Genomic DNA, 25837 nt, shown 5'->3' on the forward strand with positions numbered 1-25837 from the left:
GTTGCACTGGGACTGATCCGGAGGAGTTTTAGCCCAAGGAACATGCCCAGCAGTGCCTGGCTTGTGTTCAACTACAGAGGCAAACGGACAACAGCCCCAGGAAGACTTACTGGTCCTGAGCTGGTGCCACTCAGCAACTACTCACAGTACAAGTGTTTCCCACCGGCACCAATATTCAGACGCATTTCTCTGAACAAATTAGCTTCAGTTTTCTTGTCACGCCTCCAGTTCCCCTGGCAGTGGCAACCGAGCATGATGGAGCCATTTCACCTCCGATGCCTCAGAGGTTCTGGAAGGAAATGAACAGCAAAGGCAGGTGAGTCTCCAACTGCAGCATCAGCAGAGCCCGGGGTGTGCGTGGCCTTTTGCAGATGAAAAAATTCCCTTGGTAAAGGCATTTAACAGGCATGGAGATGAGCAAGCCTATTCTGCAGAGGTTTAATTTAGCTAGCTGGGATAGCACTAGCAGCCTACGTTATACAATAAGTATTTATTGCACATCTTTGATATGCTTTGTGCTCTGTACAAAGTTCTAGGACCAGCTTAGAGACAGACCTTGGTGGGAACAACAAGTTTAAGGGACTTGCAAGCAGTCTTAGGTTCAGATTCTCTCTACTCTTGCCTGTACTGCAGTAACACTGAGGAGCTTGAGTTGAATGGTTAAGCCCTGTTCAAGTGGACTAAATCTGAAATTCAAGTCCAATGTATTGCATTGCGATACACCCCAAAAGTGACAGCTGGTGGCTGGAGTCAATAGGAAATTTGTGAATATGGAGTTAAAATAGCAATTCACTCTTGAAATGTAACAAGCTTCTGTGCAATAACACCACACAGAAAAGGTTTCTGTAAAGAAGAAAATTCCTAGTTTGACCTTGATCACAACAGCCTTTACACAGTCTGGCATATCAATTTACGTATGTTAACCATCCATGTCAGCAGACTAGGAAAAAAGTAGGTTTTGCCCTAGATAGTCAAACACTGTCATATTTAAGGCAACTCGAGCAATCCAGTGAAGAACTGCTGATATTAAGCATTAGCACTTCAATCTGAAGTGGTAATTTTTTTTCATAAAGACACACTCCAGCCTTTCGGTGTTTCCTGGCAGAAGCTGATTTATCTCTTGCAAAATTCAACAGCCTCAGCAAAGCTGAACAGCCTCTCAGAGGGAGCACGTTTTGGCAGAGCTTAAAGGGAAAGACAAAACCGGGCTTATAAACTGTGGAGAGCTGATAGTGCTGGATTTTCCTGCCTGAGCAGCGATTGGGATCCTAGTGAGGTACAACACGACTGGATTCTTGGGCAGCCCTTGTAACTAACGAGACCCGGTGTCTCTCACTTGTTCTCAGCGGCTGCAAGTACAAGTCGGCTTCTCCTAGGAGATCTTTTCAGTATTTATTTAATCTCTTGCACTTTTAGCCAGTTTAAACGTTGCCATTGTGGCAGTGTTGGTGAAATTCAGAGCATGGCAGAGCATCATTTGAGGGTGGAAAACCATGAAGTTTCATCTCACCTAAACCAAACAGCAACTCGCTCAGCAGAGGCAGCTAACCTTTATTTTCCTGAGTTACTGGGGAGATGCAGCTTCTTGCTGACAGAGCACAAAGAGCTGGAGCCAAGACAGACAAGCGTGTCTTGGCCTCCTTGCAAATTAGACTTAAAAGATGAAGGATTGCACAGCACGTACATCAGGGCTTTGGGTTTTACTGCTTCCCAACAGGACAACACGGCTCCACTTTCCTTAGAGGACTTGAGCCTTGTCCCGATGCCAGGTTTGTACTGGGTGCCCCTGTACTGGTCTGAGCTGGGGGAAGGTATTGCCCCACAGAGCCAAAAGTGCTGCAAAAGGCAGAGCAGAGCGTCTGCTGCTGAACCTACAGAACAGACAGAGGTGAGAAGGGAAACCAGGACACATCCCCACTGCCTGCTCTCAGACGCCTCAGAAAGCAAAAATTCCTTAAAATCAGGGAGCTGCGAACCCCAGGAAACACCTGCAGATCATCTTCTGAGCCTGCGGCTGCTAGGAAGGCACACGTAACAGCTGCGTAATGGTAAAACAGCTTCAGCTGAACTTGCTCGTTACTGGGATCTGAGCACAAAGACGGCAGCGTGCTGGACGTCTTGCCCGTAGCGGTGATCTGTTCTCCCTCAAGTCAACCACTGTGACATTTTCTCATCTACAGACTCCATTTTTTCTATCCGCTTTTGCTGACTGTGCTCAGTCTGAAGTGGAAAACACACGTTATTTCGTTCTATGGTATTTTGTGCATTTCTAGGCCATTGGCCTCCATCTCCTGACAGAACCAAGGGCCAAAACCCTCCAGAGCCAGCAGATCCCATTTACCGGCAGTTATCCCTGCTGAAGACTTTGCATCCGACACACAGAGCAGCCCTGAACGCAGCATGTTATGGCAAGAAAGGACGCAGCGGCTCAGTGGAATAATAACAGTGCCGTTACCCAACCCAAATGTCCACCTTTTGTGTAACAAAAAAAACCCAACAAAACAACAACAACAACAACAACAAAAAATCAATACAGTTACTTCTACAAGGCAAGTAGGATTCAGTCCTGCTGACCAAGAACATAATAAAACGTATTTTAAATTTATATAAAGCTCAGCGCAGTCACGAATCACCTGGAGTACTCACGTGGCTGACTGGCTAACCAAGGAAACTGGAATCTGAAGGCGAAGCATCACCAGCAGCTGAAGGATTCATCAGAATCTCGCTTCTTGGAAAGAAAAACTGCTCTAACAGTCACCTCTTCTCCTCTGGTAAGTGCCTTTGTAGACAAGCTAATAAAAAGCTCTGAGTACATAAATCTATTTGCAACCACTTTAATTTCTATTTTATACCTCTCTTTAAATAAAGGAGGCAACCAATGTTGTCTTAAAACTGCTTCTGATTCAAATAGATCTGAAATTAGTATTTAGACTATAAAACTCCAACGAATTACGAAGCTGACACCCCTGGGTTTGGCTCAGTCGTCCTTTCTCTCTCATTACTGGCAGTGAAGAACGTGCACAACACCAGCACTTCAGGAGATATTCACGCTGTTAATGGCACTTACTCCCCTCCAACAACACAATTCCATACTCATACTGTAACAATACTTTCCTACTTTCTTAATTACGAGGCATCCCATTTTGAGTTCACGCCATGATGTTAACCGTAAGAACTAACTACTCTCTATTAACACACATGGGTTTAAAATCAATTGAAGTTTCCTGAAAAAGGGCTGAACACCATTCTGCTCCATATCTCTTTGCTTTATTATAATGCTCCTTAAAAGATGACACTGCAGTTCAAGTCTGGTACCACTCTACAGAACAATGAATAGTGTTCACCGAAATTGCCATTCCTGTGAACTTCACAAGAGACACATCAGGAAAATTAAAGATACAGCACTCCATGCTGACCAAGGTTCTGCTGGCATGAAAAAGGGCTCTACAACTAGAGGTCACTAAGCCATTACAATAAAACTCTAATAAGGGACATCAAAATGTTTTTTGATTTCTGTTTAAATGACTGATTGCTCAAGCCTTTCTCAACAGGGTTACTGAAATTTAACATGGCCAAAGTAAAGCGAGAACTGCAATACCTTGGTAGACTGCTGTTCTTCAAGAGGACCACTGTATCTTTAAATGTATCCTGGATTAAACAACAAAGGTTTTACCTACATTTGTTAAATTATTGCACAGATCATTACACTGATAAATACATTATGAACCCATGGAATGTTATACAGTCTAGCCTGGAAAATCAAAGCAGCAGCATTATCCTTGAGGTTTCAACCACGAGGGAGAGTTGCCCAAGCGCTTCTTGAAACGTAATAATTAACAGGTTTCAAGCCACAAACGAAACATTTTAAAACAATCCCTAACTCCTAGGATTAAGTTCCTGGGAACATTCTCTGACTTTCACTCTTTTGGAAGTGGCACTTCGAATGTCTTGAAGTTTTTCTTCTATCAGCCTACCTGGAGGAATCCAGCTGCTCTGTATTTTCCAAATTTGAAGCCATACAAATAAATAAAACAGTTTGAAACACGAGGAAATTTAAACCAAACACTGCAATGTCCAGTTGTTGCGGTAATCACTTCACCTACTGCGCTCCCTCCTGGCAACTGGCTTGTATGACTTAAAATTGTTAATTTGGGATAAAAAAAATGTCGAATTCATGAACACTTGTTCCACACGTGCAACCTGATTGCGTGCATCCTGCCAAACAGTGGAAACTTCCCAGCCATCTGCTGTAAAAAAAGTAAAATCCAACAAAACAGGTTTTGCAAAAGAAAATGCTCTCATTTCATCCTCTCCTCTGGAAGACACTGTAAAACATTCAGATTCAGACAAGTCATAAAAAAAAAATACCGATTAGCCTGTCAAACCAAGACCAGTTGGTATACTAGTTATGTGGCTGCAGTTACACTTTCTGCCATTATATTGTTATATTGGTTTTTAGTATCTTCCATTAACACCTTTCTGGGAGTTGTAGCATTTGTTGCCTCTCTACGGCACTGCAAAAAGAGAGACAGCAACTGATCTGTCATTGTCTCCTCAACTGGAAGAAAAATTGTTACCCGAGGCCTCTGCCTGAGTAGGGCCCTGGCTGTTTAATTTAAAACATAAAGTCTCAAGAGATACAAAAATAAAACCAGAAGAATAAAAAAAAGGCTCATGCCAATCATAGCTGCAAGTGATGTATAAATAAACCAGTTTTCTCCTAGGTAAACCACACAGCTGAGCAGAACGTTTGCACCCACATCACAATACTGCTGATTGAATGGACTGAAATAAAACTTATCCTGCTACGAGCTATTTCAGGAGGTCTATGAAAGAGAAACCGTAATAACCTTGTACACGGGAAGCTAAATCAGCTTCGCATCACTCCAGACAGACAGCAGCAGTCGGACAGTGCAGCCCACGGGCTGCGTTCTGCCGTCACCGCTGCCACGACGCTTCCCAAAGCCGAACGGTGAGCGAGGAGCAGACGGTGCCGCTGCACCAACAGCGCCCAGCGCCGAGGGACACGCACCCGCTCCCCACGGACAGACAACGAGGAGGCAACAGAGGCGTGTGCACCAAAATCCAGTTAGTCTGACATGCAGTTAAGCTATGACGAAGGTCTAACTCGAGAAAAAGCAGAACAAAATCCTTGTTTCACAGTCAGGCTGTAAATGTCTGCAAATGGTACCACCAGCAGGACTGGAAACCGAGATCCCTCGAGCCTTCGGGTCAGCAAGAACGTCTCAGGCACCTTGCAAGACTCAGCCTAGAGCAGAGCTTAGGCCGTAAGCAGCTCCAGGTCCTGCTGCACGAGCTTCAGAGACCACGCGACAAAAAGAAATCCCAACTCTTGCAGGACAGGGCTAGAGAAGACCAGAAGAATATTCTGTTCACCATCTGAAAGATCCTACTAATAGAAATATAGAATCGGGCTATAAATAGAGCTACTTAGACTTAAGCCTTTAAAATCTGCTACTTTTGAGGTGATTCATAGATTTTCCTTAACCTCTTGATATTACTTTCCTTCCTTAACCTCACGATATTACTACAAGCTCAAAAACCCCTGTGAAGAGAAAAAGAAATGAAGCATTAATTGAGGTAACTTTGACAACTTAGGCTGGTTGTTTGCTTGAACAAATTAACTGGTTTCAAAAATAAAAGGCTTTTTAGGTACATAGTAACCTCTACAGGGTCCACAGTAAAGAACACCATGCTGGTAGTAAAGCAGACTGCATAACAATATAATGATTTAAAGTTTCCAAGTGAGCTGATTGGTTTTGGGCTGAGTGTACATTCACACCCCACCCCCCAAAATCAAATGGGATACACAGGACACCTTCGTTGTTAAAGTCACATATCTTCTGTAGAAGTTATGGTTTGTGTCATGCAGAACAATTTGTTGCATCAAAACTGAGACGAAACTTCTATTCCATTCCTTAATGCTGACAAGGAGTTTCTAATGTTTCCAAAATAGTGTTTCTCCAACAAGATCCTTGAAAAATATGCAGAGAAATACATGATAGAAACAGAGATACAGTTTGACATACTAAAGATTAATTTGGAAAACATCTGCTTAATTTAAATTTTACTATTAAATCCAGACATCTACTTATCTCGAAAAGGGCTTGCTGCCAGCCCCTCTCCTCAGTGTTCTCATATTTTCCACCCCTTTTTTTCCTTACTGGAATCTTTTTTAGAAATTTGTTTCACTGCCAAGTTGCCAGACAGATGTCCAAAAGGCCATAAGCAGCAGAAAGATTTCATTTTTATCAGAGGAGATAAAATAGACGGGTAGAAGGAAGAAAGAGAAAAAACAGACCCTATAAAATACTCAGACTGGGGAAGGGGGTGGGGGAAGGAGAAATCACAGCTTTGCATTTTGGCTGTGAGGAGAGCTGGACTGTGCAAACTCTGAACCCATCAAGCAAGAGCAAGTAGAGCCGTTGTGGATCTCCCTTGATAGCTCAGGTCAAAACTATGAGTTAATGCAAATAATTATTTAGCTCTAGGCTCCTTATTCGTTCTAAGGGGAGAAAAATAAGTTTTTAAACACTAAAAAAACCTCAAAGTTTAAAAACAAAGCTCCAATAAAAAGTATCTTAAAGACTATATTGAATTGCCAGATTTAATATGGTCAGAGCAATCCATAAGGCATTTGAACTAGATCTGTTCAACTGCAGTTTGCTTATTTAATGGCTATCTTTTCAAGACACACCCTGTCCTTTGTTTGCATTAAACATCTCAAATTCTGTGAGGGCTGGATGAACAACTATGAACCTACACATGCAAGGCTGTGCCATGAAAGGGTCCTTGCACTGATTGTTTTTTTCCTTTGAACATTCGTGTCAAGAAAGTCACTTCAATAGTGCAAGGAGAATATATTTATCACCATCTTTAAAAAAAGGGAGAGCCACCTTTATGTAATAAAAGATTCAGACGCTACTTTTTTTCCCTAAACTGGGATAGAAGAAAGGAGAACGAACAGGAAGCACAAAAGTAACAGATGAGTAAGGTCAACCAAGATACTCCAGTTGCGTGTAAAACTTTCCCCCCTCGATCAGCCAGCACAGCCTCCCCTTCCCAGCTGTGCAAAACCCTGTTAACAAAGTTCTACCAGTTCTGTTTATCCCACATATCATCAGACGAAGACGCTTTTTTTGTTGCCTTGGGAGGTTTTTTGGTCTTGCTCTCCCCTCCCGTGTTTTCCCAGTTGGTCTCCCAGTTTTCCCAGCTGTCGCTGTTACTGTTCTTGTTGTTGGAGACGGTTCCCGAGCCCCACACGTCCCAGCTGTCAGAGCTCTTCTTCTCGGTGGAATTGTCCACATAGGTCCAGCTCTCACTGCTTGGAGATTTATGGGCTTTTGGTGGATCCGAGTTGCCAAAGGTCTCCCAGAAGCTTTGATCCACAGCATTGTTCTGGTAGCCCTCCCCTCCACTGTTCTGGTAGCTGTTGGCCTCAGCAGGTCTTTTATGAGGGAGGTGGAAAATACAAACCAAAGGTAGAAATAAATTAGTTATGACAAATATAATAAAAATAAATGACCACAAACAGAGAAAACTATAACACTACTGCCCTTTGCTTAAAAAAAGCCCTGAGGATAAAGGAAAAAGAACTAAATACATCGCTCCAAGTTGCATAAGCTTATATTCTAATTCACAGATTTTTGTTAACAGCCTTTTAAGTACTAATAGGTCCAGGGGAGGGGATATAACCTTGGAATAATTTTAAAATGAAGGTGTCATGCACTATTTTGTTCTCAGTTTAACAACTGTCATAAACAAATAGATGTAATTCCTCTGGTATTACATACAGGAGGACTACTAGCAAAGACAGAACAATTTCTTCATATTTAAAATTTACCTGCTACTACTATACCGCAGAGAACGTGCAGGAAATAAAATTATGTGTTTAAAGAGACAAAAAAAATAATAACGAAAAAATACCTTTCAGAATTATCATCTGTCTTGCCAGAAAAAAAAGTGGTGACGTCTCGCCATCCCTTACTGCCAACTCCCTGAACCTGGAGTTAAAAAAAGACACTTCATTCCTTTGGACTGAACCAACATGCCTTTCAAGTCCAACAGCAAAAGCCGCAACACATTCCTCCCCTTGTTCAGATAAAGGGAACACATTTCATCCAAAAAATTCACTCACAACTTAATCATGTTGATGGGCAGGTACGTGGTTGATGTAAAGAACATACATTGACAGCATCGTGCTGCTGGGAGATGTGAAAAGTAGGTCAAGTTCAGCTTTTTCACCCATCATTGCCAATAACAGATTTTGAATTCTCTCCTAGACTTCCTTGGCAAAAAAGGCTGGAATTACTCCTTACATAAAATTAAACTTAATGGCAGCACTGATGTTTTGATGTTATGACTCATGTAACTAGTATTTATATTTCCACTGTTCTACAAAACTATCTTCGCCCCGTTTCAGTAGTACTATTTCACTGCCCATGTAAAACAGGACAAAAGTCAGGTTCCAGAATAAATGTGACTGCTCGGAGAATCCTTTGAGGGTTATTAAAACACAATGACGTTGCATTAGAAACACAAATTCTGAAGTGACACCCATGCAAGTAATTATTCTAGGCCACAGATACAGAGGATGAATCCCAGAAACCAGACGTGAAGTTGCCAGGCTCTAAACAGGACAAGGTACATCACTTATTTTATTCAAATAGCCCCAACATTTAAGGCACTAGGGTGGTACATGATAGAGATTCCAGATTCACAGTGCCAGAAAGACAGACTCTCCTTACAGGTTATTAAAACAGGTATTAGATTGTGCAGGACTTTTGTACTCAGCAGCTGTAGAGAACACTTACCACATTACCAAGCAACGACAGCAAAAGAAGACAAAGAAAAAAGGTACAGAACATTAATAAGTTTAACCACACAAATGTACTGCGAGCTGTCTCCATATTCTCTAGCAGATATTTTCCTTCTGTGTTTGGGACACTGGCTGTCCCATAACTCTTCATTGTGCCCCCAGTGAAACTCTTACAAGGACAACATCAGTCGTGCAGCTTTCTAACATCCCAAAACAAGTCCTGCATATCAAAAATTCCACTTTCAAAATTTCTGTATTCAACACAAAGAGACTAAAGCTGCGTTGTGGTTTTGTTTCACTATGAACTTTGCATAAGAATGTGGAGACTGGCTCAGTGTTTGGCCTCCTCCAAGGCAGGCAGGCCACTTCATACCTTGCTGGCCAACTGTGATACCCCCACGGTCACCTCCTCCAATATTTTCCCCTCTTTCACCTACGTGAATCAAAGTATTGGTAATTAGTCACAAAATAAAGTACTGTTGAAACCTTTGGACAAGCTTACTTGGGCTTAACAGCTAAAAAAAACAGTGTAAAAAAGCCCTCAAACTAAAAGTAAATCAAAATATACTTAAGCCAAAGCTAACTAAGAAAACTACATATAAAGTCCATTGATCTTTAACGGAGTTAACCTCAGTCATTTGAAGTTTGTGGGAATTTTCTACTGATATACTACAGTTTGACAAAGGTATCATTACATGAATGCTGTGCATAAAAACACCAATACAATTTGAAAATGTGACATTTTATAAATATATTTTAATATATATAAAAAATGTGGTTTGGAGATGTTAAAAACCTAGCAGGTCCATTTTATTCTCTATCTTCTATACATTCTTATTTAAATACTAAAAGGGCTCTGAACTTTGAACAATTGGTGTCTTTCACCAATTAATAAGTGGCAGCTGTTCCAAAGTAAGTGACTTTCCATGACCATCTATGTGCCAGGCAGTGATCAGTGAATAACTACTTCAGAAAGTAACACCTATTTAGAACTAACAGCACAACATCCTAAGGGAAATAAACCTTTTTTTTAAAAAAAAATATATAGAATGCAACATTCCTCATTAAATTGACCTGCAAAATAAAAATCACCCTAAATATAACCCTGAAAACGATTCCTCTGAACTAAGTTGGAGATAATTCTAGGGAATAGGAAAACAGTCTTCTCCTGTGATTTGGAATGCTATGTAAAGTATGTTGAATTAATAAAGGTAAGGCAAGTGAAATTATTTTGTAATGTGATTAAACCATTCTTTTCAAATTGAAAATTAATCCGTATCCCAAAGTGGTGCCACTGCTTCTCTTACGAGAGCACCATTAGTCTGCTTTACCAAAACCAATATGATTTGGGAAAAGGTACGTAGGTGAATACAGCACCACCTTCTCAGAAAATATACCAAAATTTTGGAGCTAAGCCAAAATTCTAGAAGGACAAAACAAATGCATGCCAAATGGGCAAGATTTTTTTTTTCAACACATGAAACAGGAAGGCAACATTTGGCATTAGGGAGAACCTTTGCCTAAAATCTGCGGTCTCAGTGATCTCTCCTCAGACTGCCTTGCTTTTTGTATATGCCCACTAGTGATTATCTATGCTTCCTCATGTCAGCCTGTGCTCTTTTTTTCCAGCTGCTGTTGGAAATGCCATCAGCCACATGTTCTTGGTCACTAACAGCTGTGAAGATGAAAATCTGCTTCAAACTAGTTTTCTAGAAACAACACCTCAACTAGAACAGCTACACAAAATGTCACTTTAGAGCACACTTTGCGCATTAACATGTGCAAAACTTGGTACTAACTGACTGCCAGAATACTCTGAATGAATATAAAAGTTGCAAGAACATGTTAACTTAATGATGAATTGGCCCCATTCATCTTAAATTTATACTTTGCCCCAACTTCTGCTGCCTCCAAGGAGGCAGCAGCTGAACTACAGCGGCTCAAAGATGCTTCATTGAGTTTCAGCAGTGCTGGCAGGCAGGTGGGTAAGACACTGGGAACTTAACACTCCAAGATAGTACTAATCATTCTTTTTGTTATACATCAATTTTTATATCCATTTAGGGTGCATTTTCATCTTGTCCCCTCTTCCAAAGCATGGAATCTAGAAAACAGTATCTAACTGGGAAGAATGTAACAGACTCTTGTGGACATTGGAGAGATTGGTGGGGGGGAATCACCCTCATTATTTCTTTGCTAACATACCAGCCTTGAACTATTTGATGTTTCCCTTTTGCTACTGTGCTTATATGAGAAGAGAGAAGGAGGCTGCAAACTGGGCACCTGTGGCAGGAGGAAACGATCATTCCCTAAGTCAGCACAACCAAATTCTGCAAGTCATGTACTAGTTCCAAAGTTACCTTTTCCTGTGCAGGTTTGAGAACATTTTCATTTAATGTCTGACCTAACTCTGATGCCTATTTAAAAGCAAAACAAAAATAAAGTCAGTTATATTTTCCTTTAAAAAAAACCACACACCAAAACCCACAGCCGATGTCTTCTGCAGACTAATTTCTCAGCATTATCTCCAAAAACACATGAAGCCTTAAGCTTTGGTTTGTACAAGCAGAATGAGCTGAAAAGCACACACAGTACAGTGCTGCAGAAGACATTAAAAGAAAAGAAATTAAACCAGCTGCGCATGGCAACAGGTTGTTGGAGCTGCCCAGAGCCCAAGCTAAGGCTGAGCCTGCCCTGAAGCAGAAGCGATGGTTCAACCAGCACCAGCCGAGAAGATGGGCCCTTGCTGAAAATTTGGAAGAACTGACCTCATCCACCCTTATTTTTCCTTACTAATGGAATTACTTGTAGAATTAGATCTTCTAAGCAAATTTTTCACTAATTCTTCTTCTGTCTTGCAGTGCTGCTGTTGTCATCTGTTAATGACAGCCTAATTATTTCTAAGCTCTACACAAGAGGCAAAGCTCTGACAAAAAATGTTTGTAATCTTTTCTACAGCTCCAGGTTTGCAGCGAGATAAAACAATGAACTTCAGAAACCTATTTCAATCCAGAACAAGATGCATATGGATATTGTACTTCAGAGGCATCTTACAAAAAAGTAAGCCCACAGTACAAGCCACAAAATTACTTTCATAAGACAATATTGACAAGGACGCAGGGTCTGCAAATGTTTCATTGGAAATCATTCCTTTCCCTACTATAATAATAAGCCTTTGATTGATTTAAACTTTTTTTTCAGAATTGCCACATTATACAGATTACATTCTGATTTAGCCCAATTAATCTAAAAGGGCTAGTTTGGTTGCCAAACATTATTCCTAAACATCAGCAGAGATTCACGAATTTCCATTTCCTAAGGGTTTTATCTTATCAAGACTCCTGAATTTTCATTTCCCAAGAGTTTTATCTTCTCGCTAACACTGGGTGGGGTGTGAGCCGTCACTCCTGTTCTTCCTGGGAATGAAGCACCTTGAAAATCTTTCCTCTGCAGATTCCCAGGTGTCTAAAAAGCCTTTCTGCTGGGATCTCCCTCTCCCCAACCACCGTCATCTCCTCGCCAGTTCAAAAGTTCTTTGAGAAGACAAAGGTAAAGGTGACCCCGTTTCCACCTAGTAAAAAAGGTGGATATGAAGCACTTATGGCTTGTTTCCATTGGATGTGAGGCTAGAAAATGTTTAAGAAAAACAAGAAAGGGGATTTTTCATCTTTGAAAAAAATCCTTCAGTCTATTAAACCTGGCAAATTGTTTATGCTGTATAATAGAGAGTATAATACACTCAGACTGACAGTTCAGATGCGCTAAGTGAAGTCGTTGCTAGAATTAGGAAGAATTCCTCTATTATCCCATTTACTCAACCACAAAATTTTGTAAATAAGGAAAGGGAAGATTTGGGTGCTTCTTTATCTTTACTACTATTGAATTTAGGACAGTGTCCTAACCACCATTACAAACACTATATAATGGGGCATTTATTAAAGAATCTGCCTTCAAACAACACCCCAGGGCAGCTCTTGGTATCCTGCACTCCTGGCTCAGATGTGCAGAGATCCTGAACTCATCTGTGTTTGTGAAGAGCATGGACAAAAGTACAGCACGTTTTCTGAGAGTAAGAGCTCAGGTGTCTCTATCCAATTTAACCTATTTTAAATAGGTTTGAAGAAACATTACCATATGAAACACATAACATTATTGTAAACGGATTTGACTTAAGGCAAAAAAAAGAAAGACAGCTCAAGAGCAAATGTACATATTCAGCACGAACAGTGACAAGGAGTCCATGCACAAGAATATACGTGAGGGTGTTACCGGCTCTGGCTGCTGCTTGTAGCCCCAAAACTTTACCCAGACAGCACAAGAGAAAGAGCAAGGAAGGTAGAAGCAGCTTTTAGCAAAAAATTGGCAGCATTTTTTCAGGCAAGTTAAGTAGCATGAACCTTTTCCAACTTTAACATCTACTGCCAAGACAAACAGTGAATATGTTTGGGCACTGGACAACAAATATACTTTTAAACAATATATTACATCAAAAAGATGTTCAAACTCTTCAACAGAGCAAAAAATCAGATGTTTGAGGAATAAAAGCTAAGCTTCAGTAACAGCTTAGACTGAGCACCATGTTGCTGTGGTCCTTGTCAGTAGATGCAATGAGCTTTTCACACTCAATATTATATTTACACTTGCTAACAATACTAAAGAAATAAACAGTTTTCTAAAAGTGAAACTACCAGAAGGAGTGAAAGAAGATGACTTGTAGAACACTTGTTTTTTCTTACATAAGCCAAGCAGCAAATACTTTAAAGCCTCCAAGTATCAAGTCTGGGTGCTCTAACAAGACATTTTGGTTGCAACACATGCTCAAGTTTGGTTTGTGATTTGTAGTATTAACATCTTACCCATATAGCTGCTTGAACACCAACACCTGCAGCTTCGCTTTTGTTTGATATGCATGTCAGAAAGCAGCCAGGGTAACACTCCACGTACAGGAAGAGTTACAGTTCAAAGTAAAACCGTATCATATATTAATACACGTAAGCCCTCTCTCACTAGAACTCGGGCACATTAAGAATACTATTAATTTACACATTTTTACATTTGAATTTAAAACTTCTCCATGCAAACAGATCTTGCTTATGTCAGAGCTCTGTGCAATTCAGGTCCGATTGTCTCTGGTTTAACCCTAATTTGAAAGAGGAAATGCTTTTGTATTTGCTACTTTTTTAAATGCACACAAGCAAGTTAATTTAATAACAATATTAAGCAGTTCACATTTGTAATATGGTGTTAGGCTTTAGCAATGGAAAGAAGGCTTGCATGACATTTCATCACAAAGGATACTACTTCCAGATAGACCACATTTAAGGTTCACAAAAATAAGGGTCTTTTAAATCTGCAAGCATGAATTAAAGCATTTCATTCTCCTGCTTCTCCAATGTATCTGACAGTTGTACACAGCAGAGTATCACTGTTTATTTCTTGCTTAATTTGATCACTGCAGTTGATTGCAATTCCCACAGAAACAAAAACTAAAACCTAAAAATTACTGTGTACCATGAAGGATAAACACACTGGTCTGTTGACGATCAAGTCTAAATGAATTGGTGCAGGCAAATACATAATATTTAAAGCCAATTGCAGTCAATAAGACAGAACTAAATCTATAATCACCTTTTGACTTGCTTGAGATCCAAATCTGGTAGCCTATGGGGAAAAAAAAAAAAAGGAAATATCTTCAAGTTTAAAAATTAAAGGTTTTATTCCCAGTAAACACACATTTCCAAATGTTCTCCAAGACGAATGGACCTGTGCCAGAATTCCACACTGAACAGAGAATATCCATCTCAGCACCTCTGGTACCCCCAATTGCTCTGGGAAAGCACCAGCCTTTCCCAACTGACAACAGGGGAAGGAAGAGTCTTCAACAGGGACTAGACCTTGGTGGGGCACTGCAGGTGAGTATCAATATTTTTGTCTCTCAGAATGTCACCCAAATTATTTTGCTTAAAGGGTGACTGTTATGCTCATAAAAGTTTGGAAGAATTACTAAACAAAACTGAAAAAAAGTTGTAATGCACTATTTCCACAAAAAAAACTTTAAATCTCTTTCCACCATCATCTACTTAAAATTTAATAGATCTTTAATTCCTCTGGTTTTGGTCTGCAGTTAGTTGAATAACTGTCACCTAAGTGTGCAAACCTGCAGAACACACAGAGCATGAAGACCTTGCCTCAGTTTTTCCCAAACTGCCCCTCTGGGCACAAGTTCTGCCAAACAAGTTTCCTATTTAAACTGACAAAAATGCTGTAGTTAGAGAGCAAAGGAAGGGAAAAATATAAAAGCATCAGCAATTTGTAACTTGGTATTCAATTCCTGCTGAGGAATGCAATTTGGCCTTACTTGGCATAGAATGAAATTTCTGCTTTATAAACAAAAGATTTTTTTTGAGTTCTTTCTTGATGCTTCCATCCAGTGGACATATTTACAAAAATGTCCAGCCAGAAACATGAGGAACAGTTAAAGCAGAGATCTGCATTCAATGTGCATCTATTTTATATGCCATAGGCAAAAATACACAAAAAGCAGAGTTTAGTTTTTCTTGGTAGTACTTTTAAAGATACCTCCCCATTAGAACACTAACAGAACATGAGTTACATTGAAATATCTTTAGTTTACTTACACCCTCTTTAGCAGCTGAGGCAATCTTGCTTGCTCCAGTTGTAAAACTGCTCCATCCCTTTAAAGAAAGTGAGAATGTTGTAAGCTACATGTGAATAATAATTGTGAATAACCAAGTGTTCACTCTTACACATTAAATTAAGTCAAAATCTCCTCTAGTACAGCTTGTCCTGGAGTCATAAAAACTACTCGCTACTAAGCAAAAATTATAGTCTCTCATTTAACTGTAATATAGTGATGAATTTCCATTATCTGTGTCAAAACAGCTGCAATTTGAACAAACCTGAGTGCTTCACATGTTATCCTACTAAAAATGGCAACATAAAAAAAAATCTTCCGTCCCTTAAGGGAAGTAAGAGCAAAAAGAAGACATTAAAGCCTTAGTAAACAGAGACTGGCTCTTCAACAAGTAGGGACTGGATGGAGGAGAAAAAAAAAAAAAATCATCAAGGAGCAGCTAAAATGTGTGCCTGGAAAAAGCTGAAGAGAAATCTCCTTGTACATAATAATGAAGGAATAAACAGATACAGGTATTTTTCCTTGCAGATCATCACCAATTAATTTTAAGCTGTGCTGCAGAATCTTTTAAATATGGCTCTACAAATGCAAGGTTATTATCTGGGTCTACCACTGCCTTTTATCAATTTCATTTCCACCAAGTGTGTATGTTTTGTTTAAAGCATGGATGTTTTGGTAACATATTACCTTTTGGGTAATTTCCATACAAAGGCTGTAAAAAGGAGAATCTTTTTCTCATTACCCCTTCTATTTAATTGGACTATACCACATATTTAGGTTGAGGGAACGTCTCTTAAAAAAAAAAAAAAAAAAGCAGCAAAAATATTTTTGCCTATCCTTTTGAAGTCTCTGCATTAGTTATTTTTCTTGTGTCATGCTGACAGACTAAAAGATAATTGTCACTATTTGCAGATGACAAAGTGATGAAGTGATGTATTCTTGTAGCTTTTATGAGTCTCACAGGACTCAGGACAAACCTAAACTGCAATTCCACCTGTTCTTTACAGGATGACTTGGACAGTGCGGTTTGTGTGAATTCGACAGAAAGTGCTCCTTCTGATATGCAACAGCAGAAAATAACGTATATAGATAAATACAGCACCCACGGGGAAAAATGATCACACACCGTGGAAGGAAAATTGGTTTCCTCTCTAGGATGAATACACATGCAAATATTCACTCTCACTATAATAAACGCCGTAAAATTGCACTGCAGTGTGTGCCTGTGGTCACAAGATGGCATTTGAGTCATGTTCCAATGACATCTCGGATTCAAATGATGGTTAACAGTAACCTGGACAACACGGTGTCATCTCTCCCTTGCTGCCTTAGCACATGTGCAGTCCATTACAGATGTGGGCTCCAGTCTGAACTCTCTGGCCTACAATCTATGACATACCTAGAAAATACTCAGCAGACCCATATTAAGCACCCTGCGGGATCACCTGGATTACCATGGAAAGGCTCAGGCGTTACCTTTTTCTATTATGTTCTAGTGAAATTATTATATTTAAATCAAACAAACAAACAATGGAAACTGGTGTGGATATTCAGACTTATTCAGGCTCTACAGACTAACGGCCACTAACCCTGGTAGGAAACTTTACTGCATTTCAAAGTGACTCCAAATCCCACATACTGTTCTGCACTGTTACTCTGCAGCACCAATATGTCCCCGACTGCCTCTGACTTTATTCCCATTTTCCTTCAACAACACGTCCTTCATTATCTCTACTTTAATCATGACAACTGTTCAACCATATGCTCTTATCTCTTCACACCCCGTCACAAGTATTTCAAATGTTTTCATTGCTGCTCAGGGCTTCTGGCACCCATGTACACACACATTTCACTTGTTTTCCACTGAACATACCTAATATGGTTAATCTATTTTGAGCATCACCAGCCTAACTACTATTCCCAACAGGTAATTACTTTTTTTTCTCCAAGCCCTGTTGAGTATTAGTTCTCAATCCATTGCTATATCCTCATTTCCTTATTTCTATGGACTGACACCAGCCATAATTCCCAAGCTTTGGTGAAGTTCTCCTTTCATTTTGCCTTTTAAAGTGTACCAGTATCTTCTTCACTCTTTGAGAATACAACCAACACTCTACATCTCTCTGGATCTACTTGCAGTCTTTAGTTTCTCTGTTTATATCATCCCATAAATGGATAAAACAGAACAAAATAATAATTGGGGTCACAGAAAGCTTCAAGCATTTCCTTACCGAGTACAATGAAGACATCGCATTGTTCAGGAAGTCATCCTCTTTTTTTGGAGGGTTTACTGTGTTTCCAAACCCCACATAGCGATTCTCTTGGCCACTACCATAAGAAAATGAATAAACAGTACCTGTATTAGCATGAATTCATTAGAACAATTACACAAAACCTGAAATGCATGAAAGAATGATAATTGTTTAACAGACTTTAAAATACACCTGCAAAAAAGTCCTATGCATCTGGCACGCAAAATACAAACCCACTCGCTTCATAAAGACATGAAACCAACAAGGATCCACCGGTGAATCCTTGCAAATTAAAGTGTCTGCTATGCAAGCTAATGTGGCCTTAATAACTCTCCAGGTTTAACAGATCATGATACCAGAAATCTGACTAAATCCTCATGAAGAGATACACGAAAATCAGAAAGAAAGAAGTAAACAGCTTTAGACATACTTCTGTTTAACTCAAATCACTATAAGACACTATCTACACTAAAAATTCCCTTGTTAGGAACCCACCACAGTACCATTTACAGTTACAAGCTCTTTGTTCAATGCTATTCAAACATTTTTGTAATACAAATGCATTAAGAGTCACTTTCCCTCCTCTTACCCTTTATCATATGTTATTAACATATTTTTAACAGTAAACAAGATTTAACCGCTAACTAGTGAATTGGGATCACAGTTGTGCAGCTGTAGTATAACACCCGAGGATGAGGCACTTGAAAATTTAATAAATATTGCATTACCCTTGGTAGGAGCTGACATCATCATTTAACCAGTCTTCAAAAGCCTTGTCAGAAGAGGCAGTTGCAGCCTGAGATTGTCCAGCAGAGCTATAGAAAGGAAAGATTTCAGAATTAGACTGCATAAAGCAAAACGCACTAGCTCAGCAGTGCAGTCTGACATATATCCTCATAATGCAGGTGCAAAATTGATTATTTCTTTTGTCCACCAAGCAGGAAACTCTAATGCAACCACTAAAAGCCACTGGAGTACTGACTGAGTAACACAGGAGTAGACCCAGACCATGCTACTCAGACTAGGAGTAGAACTTGCTGGATGACGGCCAGGCTTGAAGCGCTTGTTTGCTTGATTTACAACTGCTTTTTCAGCTAACATGATTCTTTAGTGTAAAGAATCACAAACACTACATGCAAATGCAGAAAAACAAAACTGCTGCAGTCCAGCTCTGATGCTTCCCATTAGTAATTAGCAGCATAAGGAAAAAGTCTGTTTCTCCCTCCCTGTCACTCGGTCACAAACTGGAACCACAGCGTGGTGACTGCGCTTATGCGTGACTGACACAATGACGAGTCTCAGGTGCATGACAAGTCAAGATAAAACCAGCATGGCTTGTCCTCTGCTCTTGCTCACTTGTCCCTGCCACGGTTTAAGACTCAGACACAGGAGGTGGAAATTATTAGAGAAAATAAAGCCCTGCTACACCTTGTATTCCTTAACTGCCACAAAATAAACGCTTGTTCAGACAACACCATCAACAGAATAAAACCAGCAGACATTCAAACTTCAGGTTTGGACCCTGCTGTTCCTATATCGACATTAGATAACAGAAATACACACCGATGAGTGGAAGAGAGAGACATTTTAGGCTGAGGTGGGGTCCAGTTTCTGGCAGGAGACGTTTCAATGGACCACTCCTTGCCCTCGGCTACTGTAGCCACCTAGAAGAGGTAGGAAAATAATCAGAACGCTGGGTGAGAGTTTTCATACAAAATATACACTGGTCCTGTTGAAGTGAGGACAAGTCATTTTTCCAATTTTCTGCCAGCTACATAGATCAATTCATTTGTTTTCACAATAAACGGATTTTTTTCTAAATCTCGGGCTAGTAATGTTGAACACTGGTTTTACTTCGGGCAGCTGATTTTAGGCAACTTCTTCAAAGAGGCAATTTTGGTTTGAATAGGAAAGACTACAGTAATAGAGGTGTAAGCACTAATCACAGAACAGAGGAACAGAAAGAGCTGGATTTATACACTAGCATAGAGTGGCTAAAACACATACACGGAATATAAATGTTCTCTCTGCTTCCTTCAAAAAAAGGACCTGAACTTCATCTCTTCATCCCATACCGCTCCTCCAATCCAAGTCTTAACATCAGCAAGTTAATATAAAATTTCCAAGGGCCTTGCCATAGGAACTCCGTAATGCCATTTCACATACCAAAAGGCCTACAGCACAGAACTTATGAATTCCTTCCTTTCATCAAAATATTCCACTTTAGCCAACCATCTCCCGTTCCCCTCTAAAGATGCAGAGACAACATACACAACAAACTTGAAAGCTGTATGAATATCCCAGCGAGCACAGAATGTTCCTTCTCACCACCTCTGTGACAGGATTAGCATAAAAATACAGGAGCCTTGTAAATCTCTAAGCTCACAAGTTCGAGTTGTTTGTCATTTCATTTTTGGAGATTCCAAACCTCCACAAAATGATAACGCCATTACAATTACTAATTTATTTGTTCATAGGCCTGCCAGTTTTTAAAGAACCATTGCAGAGGTTCAAAAGGCTGCTGCTTTCCCCCACAACTTCAAAAACAGCTGCTCACAAAGTATTTTGATATTTTCAGATAGTAGGGAGTAAGAACATGCACACGACTGAACTTACCTGATCCCTAAAAAGAGCAGCAGCTTTGCTGTTGTACTTCTCTTGCATTGACCAGCAGGGATCATAGTCATCTTGAGACTCCAAGAACTCTCGAAATTTCCTATTACCTCCCACCTTCATTTTCTCCAGCTCAATATCCTTCCATTTGTCCATGGTTACAGAACGTACAAAACTGAAACGCAGTTTTTTAAGAAAATTAAAATCGCAGCTTGTTAGAATTTCCTGCTATATCAGCAGGAGCACCGTGCAATCTCCAGACGCAGCCAGAGACATTACTTTCTAGAACTGGGCACAACACAGCAGCTCTGGTGCAGCACACACCCCACCTAGTTACAGACAAGGTACAGAGAGTATCGCTCACTTTAGAGAGGAACACGAAGCAAAACTGACAGTGAAATATTGGAATTGAGACCATTTATATCCTTCTGAAGCAAAACATTCTGTTTGCAACCATAATGAACCCTGAGGTACCCAACCCATCGTCTGCTTGAAAGGCTGACCTGAGGTGAACTCCCAAGCCTCGGTGTTTTCCTGAGCACTCAAGACATATCCAAATTCCGTAGGTCACACTCACCCACTGGGGGTTAAATGCGCCACATTCAAAACAAACCTGTGAGAGAAAAATAATTATCTCTAACACTCAGTCACTACTCATCCATGGGAAGTTTCCACTGTACAGCTCAAAAAGTAAAATAATGAAAACGTTACACACAGAAAATAATTTTAGATGGGAGAGTTCCTAGTGTTTGGAAACACCTTCCCTGACAGCATGAAATTCCTTCAAATATTTATTTATGCTGCATGAAAAGAAATGCTCAATAACTTGCCTGACTTGGAAAATAAAAATTACCACAGTGACTACCAAAAACCAGTGAGGTAATACAGTTGAGAGTGTTAAAATTAATGGGCAAAGAGATCAACTTGATTTCATTTTCATATTGTCTTGAAGGATAAGAAAGTAACGAAACTGAATTACTGAAGTTTCTTTGGCAAAATAAGATACAATATTGAAAGTTTGGAACATTAATTCAGTCATACTACAGCCTGGCAGTAAATGCTAGCAGATCTAAACAGACGTGTTTCTTAAAAATCGCGTTACTGCTCATACAGTGCAACAACTTAAGTTCTAATGATTGGAATCACCATTCAAGGTTTAATACATTGACAGAAATAAAACCGAGCCTGTCCATGGGCTGTCACATTCAAGGTGGTGTATAATCAACCTCCTTGAAATAGATCGTTTTAATTAAGCTGTGCCCAAGACATCACATGTTCAACAGACTCTGGGGGTTACAGCATTACTGGAACTTCTGAAAGATGTGCCAAATATGCGGCAGTGTATCAGAATACATACAAAACTTACTGGAACTAAGACAAATACGAGATATTCAAAGGTATATGTTACCATTAGTTAGCCATACTAGTGCTATAAAGATGATAGCTGTAGTAGACCGCAGCATATATCAGGAGTAGGTAAAAAGAAAATGGAATTCTACAAAACTAATCTAAAGACGACGATAATTTTCTCACATTGTTCTCATCTTGTGCTCTGACTTCCTTGAGAACTTTCCTTGTTCTTGGACTTGCCATGATTCTACAAAGGGAGAAAAACAAAAAACCAGTCATATTCAAGAATTTCATATTGATAAGTTGGTCCGTACCTTACAAGCACATTTCGATGAAAAAGATACTAGAAGATACCAAAAAAAAAAAAAGTAATAATGATTTTTCAGAAGTATTCAGTTTGCTTAGCAAATGAATTCTAAGAAAATAAGGCAATTATTGGGACATTTACACAAAAGACAATTCTAATTCCAACAGTTGTGTCTCACTGGCAGACCACATCATCTTACTCTAGTTTTTATGAATCATGAAATACAGGAGCAGGGAGCAGTGTCAAGCTACAGATAAAATCCACAGTAGGAAAATTAAAAATGTGACTCACACATAGTACATCGCCTAGAAAACCTGAAAGTATACAAAGCACTCATCATTAATAGAAATACAGTGTCGGGTGCAACATCATACTGCAATTTAGACAGAAAATGAATTCACATTTCCAACCAATTTGCCAGTATGATATTTAAGTTAATTTTAAATATATAACATCTCTTCTTCCTTTTTACTTCCAGTCCATCCTTTCATTTCTACCCCAGAAAACTGACTTCTGAGACGCAATAAAAGACAGAGAAGCCATCAGGCTGACTAGGAAATGCACCAACTACTAAATGTCAAGCTTCTTGGTCAGTCAAAAATATCAGGTTGATGTTTTCATCAAATACTGGTCTGAGGGGCAGAAACACCTCTATGCAAGTATTTGACACTTGTTCACTGTGCTATTTGACTAAACAGTCATAAATCCTTAAATTACCCATAGGATTAACAATCTTGCAAGAATGTCAGAAGGTAAATGATTAAGCATTAAATACAATTGCCAAAACCCAGTAGGGGATGGAGGGACAACACACTTTTAATTAGAAAAGGAAAGCTATTTTAAAAAGAAAACTGCTACAGGTAAGAAAACATTAAATTCGTATGACTTTACCATCAATTTTTTAGATATCATTAAAGCACAACAGCCTTCCTGTGAACTGCAACCACAGCGGTACAGTAAATACAATTATATGCACGACCAGCTAAGACAACATGATTCATAAAGAAATAAGCTCAACATTGTACCTGTGTATTATCACCGTTAAACACAGAAATTATTTGTGGCAGAACTCACTTCCTTTTATTTAAAGCACTTATTCCTTCATAAACATCTTGTTGACAAGCACTTAACTCTGTGTAATTTACACGACAGTGTTTTCACTGGCATTTAAAATATGCTGCCTTTCAATATTAATTAATTTGTACTAGACAAAAACAGATAAGCTGTGAAAAAAAAGTGGTTTAGACTGAAAAGGTTACTGTAATTATTGGTGAGTAAAACCTTCCAGTCATCCTGCATCCAGCTAAAACTGAATTATTTTTATCAATAATCAAATGGAAACTGTGTAACTTTCAGAAAACAGAAACAACAGCATTCCAATAACAACATTTAATTTGATATAACTTACTTATGTCCATGTGAGGAGGGAGATGGCACTACTACATAAAACGTGTTTGCTCAGATCCTAAACAGAGCCCATAAACACATTTACATGAATCAAAGTCCACGTCTTCAATTCTACTATTTGCCACTGGCAAGATAAGGGAAAATTCTCCCTCTGCGGTACAGAAATTAACTAAATAACTTAGAAGTAACAGCCAGACAGACAACGGTGCACACTTTGGGTCCCTCTTTGCCATGTTGTTATACTCTCTTTGTACTCTGTGCTTCCCCAGCGACAAGTTACAAGGTCCCCCTCTTTGGCTGGCCACCTGTTCCCTTTATTGCTACCCTTCCTTTACCATTTTTTCCTCCTTTTTCTGAGGTTTTCATTTGGAATGACAAACAGAGGCAGCCTATAACATATCCAAAGGCATTCCAGCCTCAACAGCATGCAATCATTCCTGGAGCTGAACAGGAAAGCCTCTTCCCACTCCAGTTCCACGAGCCAGGAATTTTTTATGGAGCAGAAAGAGACATTGATCCTACAGCAGCCAATATCCACACCATTTCATAGAGCACAAATTTCAGATCTCCAAGCTGACAAAGAAAGCAACTGCCTTTGGGTCTGTACTAACTTCCTTTTTTTTGATAAAAACCTTTTAAAAGAAAGACTTTGGCCAACTGCAATCTGAACACGTGCCCGTTCCACAAGCTCCCTGACCAAACCACCGCATCTCTCCGGTGGGAAGGCAGAGCTTCATCCACACCACGTCATCCAAGAAAAGGAGAAGATCATTAAGGCCACCAGCTTCTTAGTTTAAGTTTTCATTGGAGAATATCAATATTTTGGACTAAGCATTCCAAGGTGGAAACAGACCAACCTCACACTCTTATTTCCCAAACAATCTGTTTCTAAAACAAAAACTAGAGATGCACCATATGAGTTTCCACGTTAGGAATCTTTAGCTTGCTAAAAGCAAGCAAAAAGGCAGACGCAACACTTGATACTTTTAAGTGGAAGTGAGCTGTGATAGGACTTTGCTTCTCTGATGTAGCAGCAAATTCACACAGCCAACCTGTAAAGAGCTTTGCAATTGAGTAGATGAAGATTAAGCAGCTGACGTGGTCTGCATGACTTCATGGTCCTGCAGGTTCCCTATAGGTCTCACCAGGGCAAAAAGGCCACAGAGGCCTCATCAGCCAAAGAAAAGCTTTGAACCAAACATTGTCACCCCCCTCCATGGGTTCACTTTCAAATATATACCAGAAACTGTTGCATATTTTTAAAGCCGTGCAGGTTTGCTTACTCCAAAGCACCGCCGCCTTACCAAGAGCTTCACGGGGGATGCGAGGAGGGCAAGTTCTTCACGCACACCTGCGATATCTGGATCCGAGCTGAGTCCTGGGGGCTTCCCTCAGAACATGGCCCGATCCCCGGCAACCGCACCAGTGACTCCTTTCTAGGAAAAAAAAAAAAAATACGTATATATAAAGAGATGAATAAAATAGAGGAAGGAAATGCCGTCGTGAAGAGGAGTTCAGGCCTCCTCCCTGCCACGCCAGCCGGGCGCCGGTACCTCCTGCTTTCCCTCAGGGGTGACAGCCCGGGGAAAGGTTCGGCGCCGAGGCCGAGCAAGGGCTGATGGCGGCGGGGGACGAGGGGGCACGAACCGGTCCGAACGAGTGGGCCGCAGCCCGGGGAAAAGCTGCAGGGGCCGGGGGACGCACCGGCGGTCTTGACGCGGCACCGCCGGTCCCGCCCGGCGCCTCACGGCGCAGCCGCTGCCCCTGCCGCGGCCGGCGACGTTGCAGGGCCGTGAGGGATTGTGGGTACCCGCCTTAACCCGCTGCTGCCCGGGGAAGGAATGTACTGTGGGCCGGGGCTTGGGCCGAGGCCCCGGGGCCGGGAATCCGGCCCCGGGGCCTCGGCCCAAGCCCCGGCCCTAGCGCGTAGGGAAGAAAGGCACAGAATATTGAATTATCAGACTTCAAGGATTTATTTCAACCAAGCAAAAGCGAAATAAAGCTTTACGATGAACGTCGGTGTGCACTCTGCTTTCTTTCAGACTGAAAAAAACCAAACAACCCACATTAGGGGGGTTTAGAACACTTTGGGGTTTAGTTCTGAGGAAAACTTAGTCATAAAGGTGAATTACATCAAGTTGCAGGGTGTTTTTTGTTTTTAATCAGTTATTTCTGTGAGCCGGGGGGGTGTTGCTTAGGCTGCACATTTGTCCAAGGCAGGGAGAGGAGGTTGAGGGGCTGGTCTGAAACCACAAACCTCATTTCACCTGGTCTCGGAGGACTTTTTCCATCCATTGATCTCCAGAAATATTCCCCAAAGGTGTTGTAAGGTGTTAGGGGATGGAAAGAGCACCTGGAGATGCTCTGTGGTGGTTGGAGTCATGTGCCAGGATGGTACATTTATGCTCTTCGCT

At 40.4% G+C, this 25837-nt stretch overlaps 1 protein-coding gene across 3 annotated transcripts; it reads right to left on the bottom strand.

Annotated features, from left to right (window-relative positions):
- Positions 1-5723: 5723 nt before the first annotated feature.
- Positions 5724-25188, bottom strand: ARFGAP1 (ADP ribosylation factor GTPase activating protein 1). 3 transcript variants are annotated; one of them, XM_065645812.1, is made up of 14 exons: positions 25128-25188; positions 24775-24859; positions 21893-21956; positions 20863-20972; positions 20363-20534; positions 19310-19410; positions 18475-18561; positions 17726-17822; positions 15478-15534; positions 14468-14500; positions 11200-11256; positions 9213-9272; positions 7948-8024; positions 5724-7468 (listed from the first exon to the last, which is right to left on the bottom strand). In XM_065645812.1, exons 3-14 carry the CDS (start codon positions 21950-21952, stop codon positions 7114-7116), a joined length of 1266 nt encoding a protein of 421 aa, XP_065501884.1. In that variant the 5' UTR covers positions 21953-21956; positions 24775-24859; positions 25128-25188; the 3' UTR covers positions 5724-7113. The 3 variants fall into 3 exon arrangements, with proteins under 3 accessions (XP_065501884.1, XP_065501883.1, XP_065501885.1); XM_065645811.1 differs by having other exon boundaries at positions 24728-24859; XM_065645813.1 differs by lacking the exon at positions 11200-11256 and having other exon boundaries at positions 24728-24859.
- Between the last annotated feature and the right edge of the window lie 649 nt (positions 25189-25837).

This window comes from Caloenas nicobarica, chromosome 15, assembly GCF_036013445.1.
Source record: "Caloenas nicobarica isolate bCalNic1 chromosome 15, bCalNic1.hap1, whole genome shotgun sequence".
Lineage (NCBI taxonomy): Eukaryota > Metazoa > Chordata > Aves > Columbiformes > Columbidae > Caloenas > Caloenas nicobarica.

Coding starts and splice junctions, on each gene's coding strand:
- ARFGAP1 (XM_065645812.1), bottom strand. CDS start 21,952: ATGGCAAGTCCAAGAACAAGGAAAGTTCTCAAGGAAGTCAGAGCACAA. Junction 17,823..18,474: donor GATGTCAGCTCCTACCAAGG/GTAATGCAATAT, acceptor TTCTTATGGTAG/TGGCCAAGAGAATCGCTATG. Junction 15,535..17,725: donor CGATGTCTTCATTGTACTCG/GTAAGGAAATGC, acceptor CTTTCTTTAAAG/GGATGGAGCAGTTTTACAAC.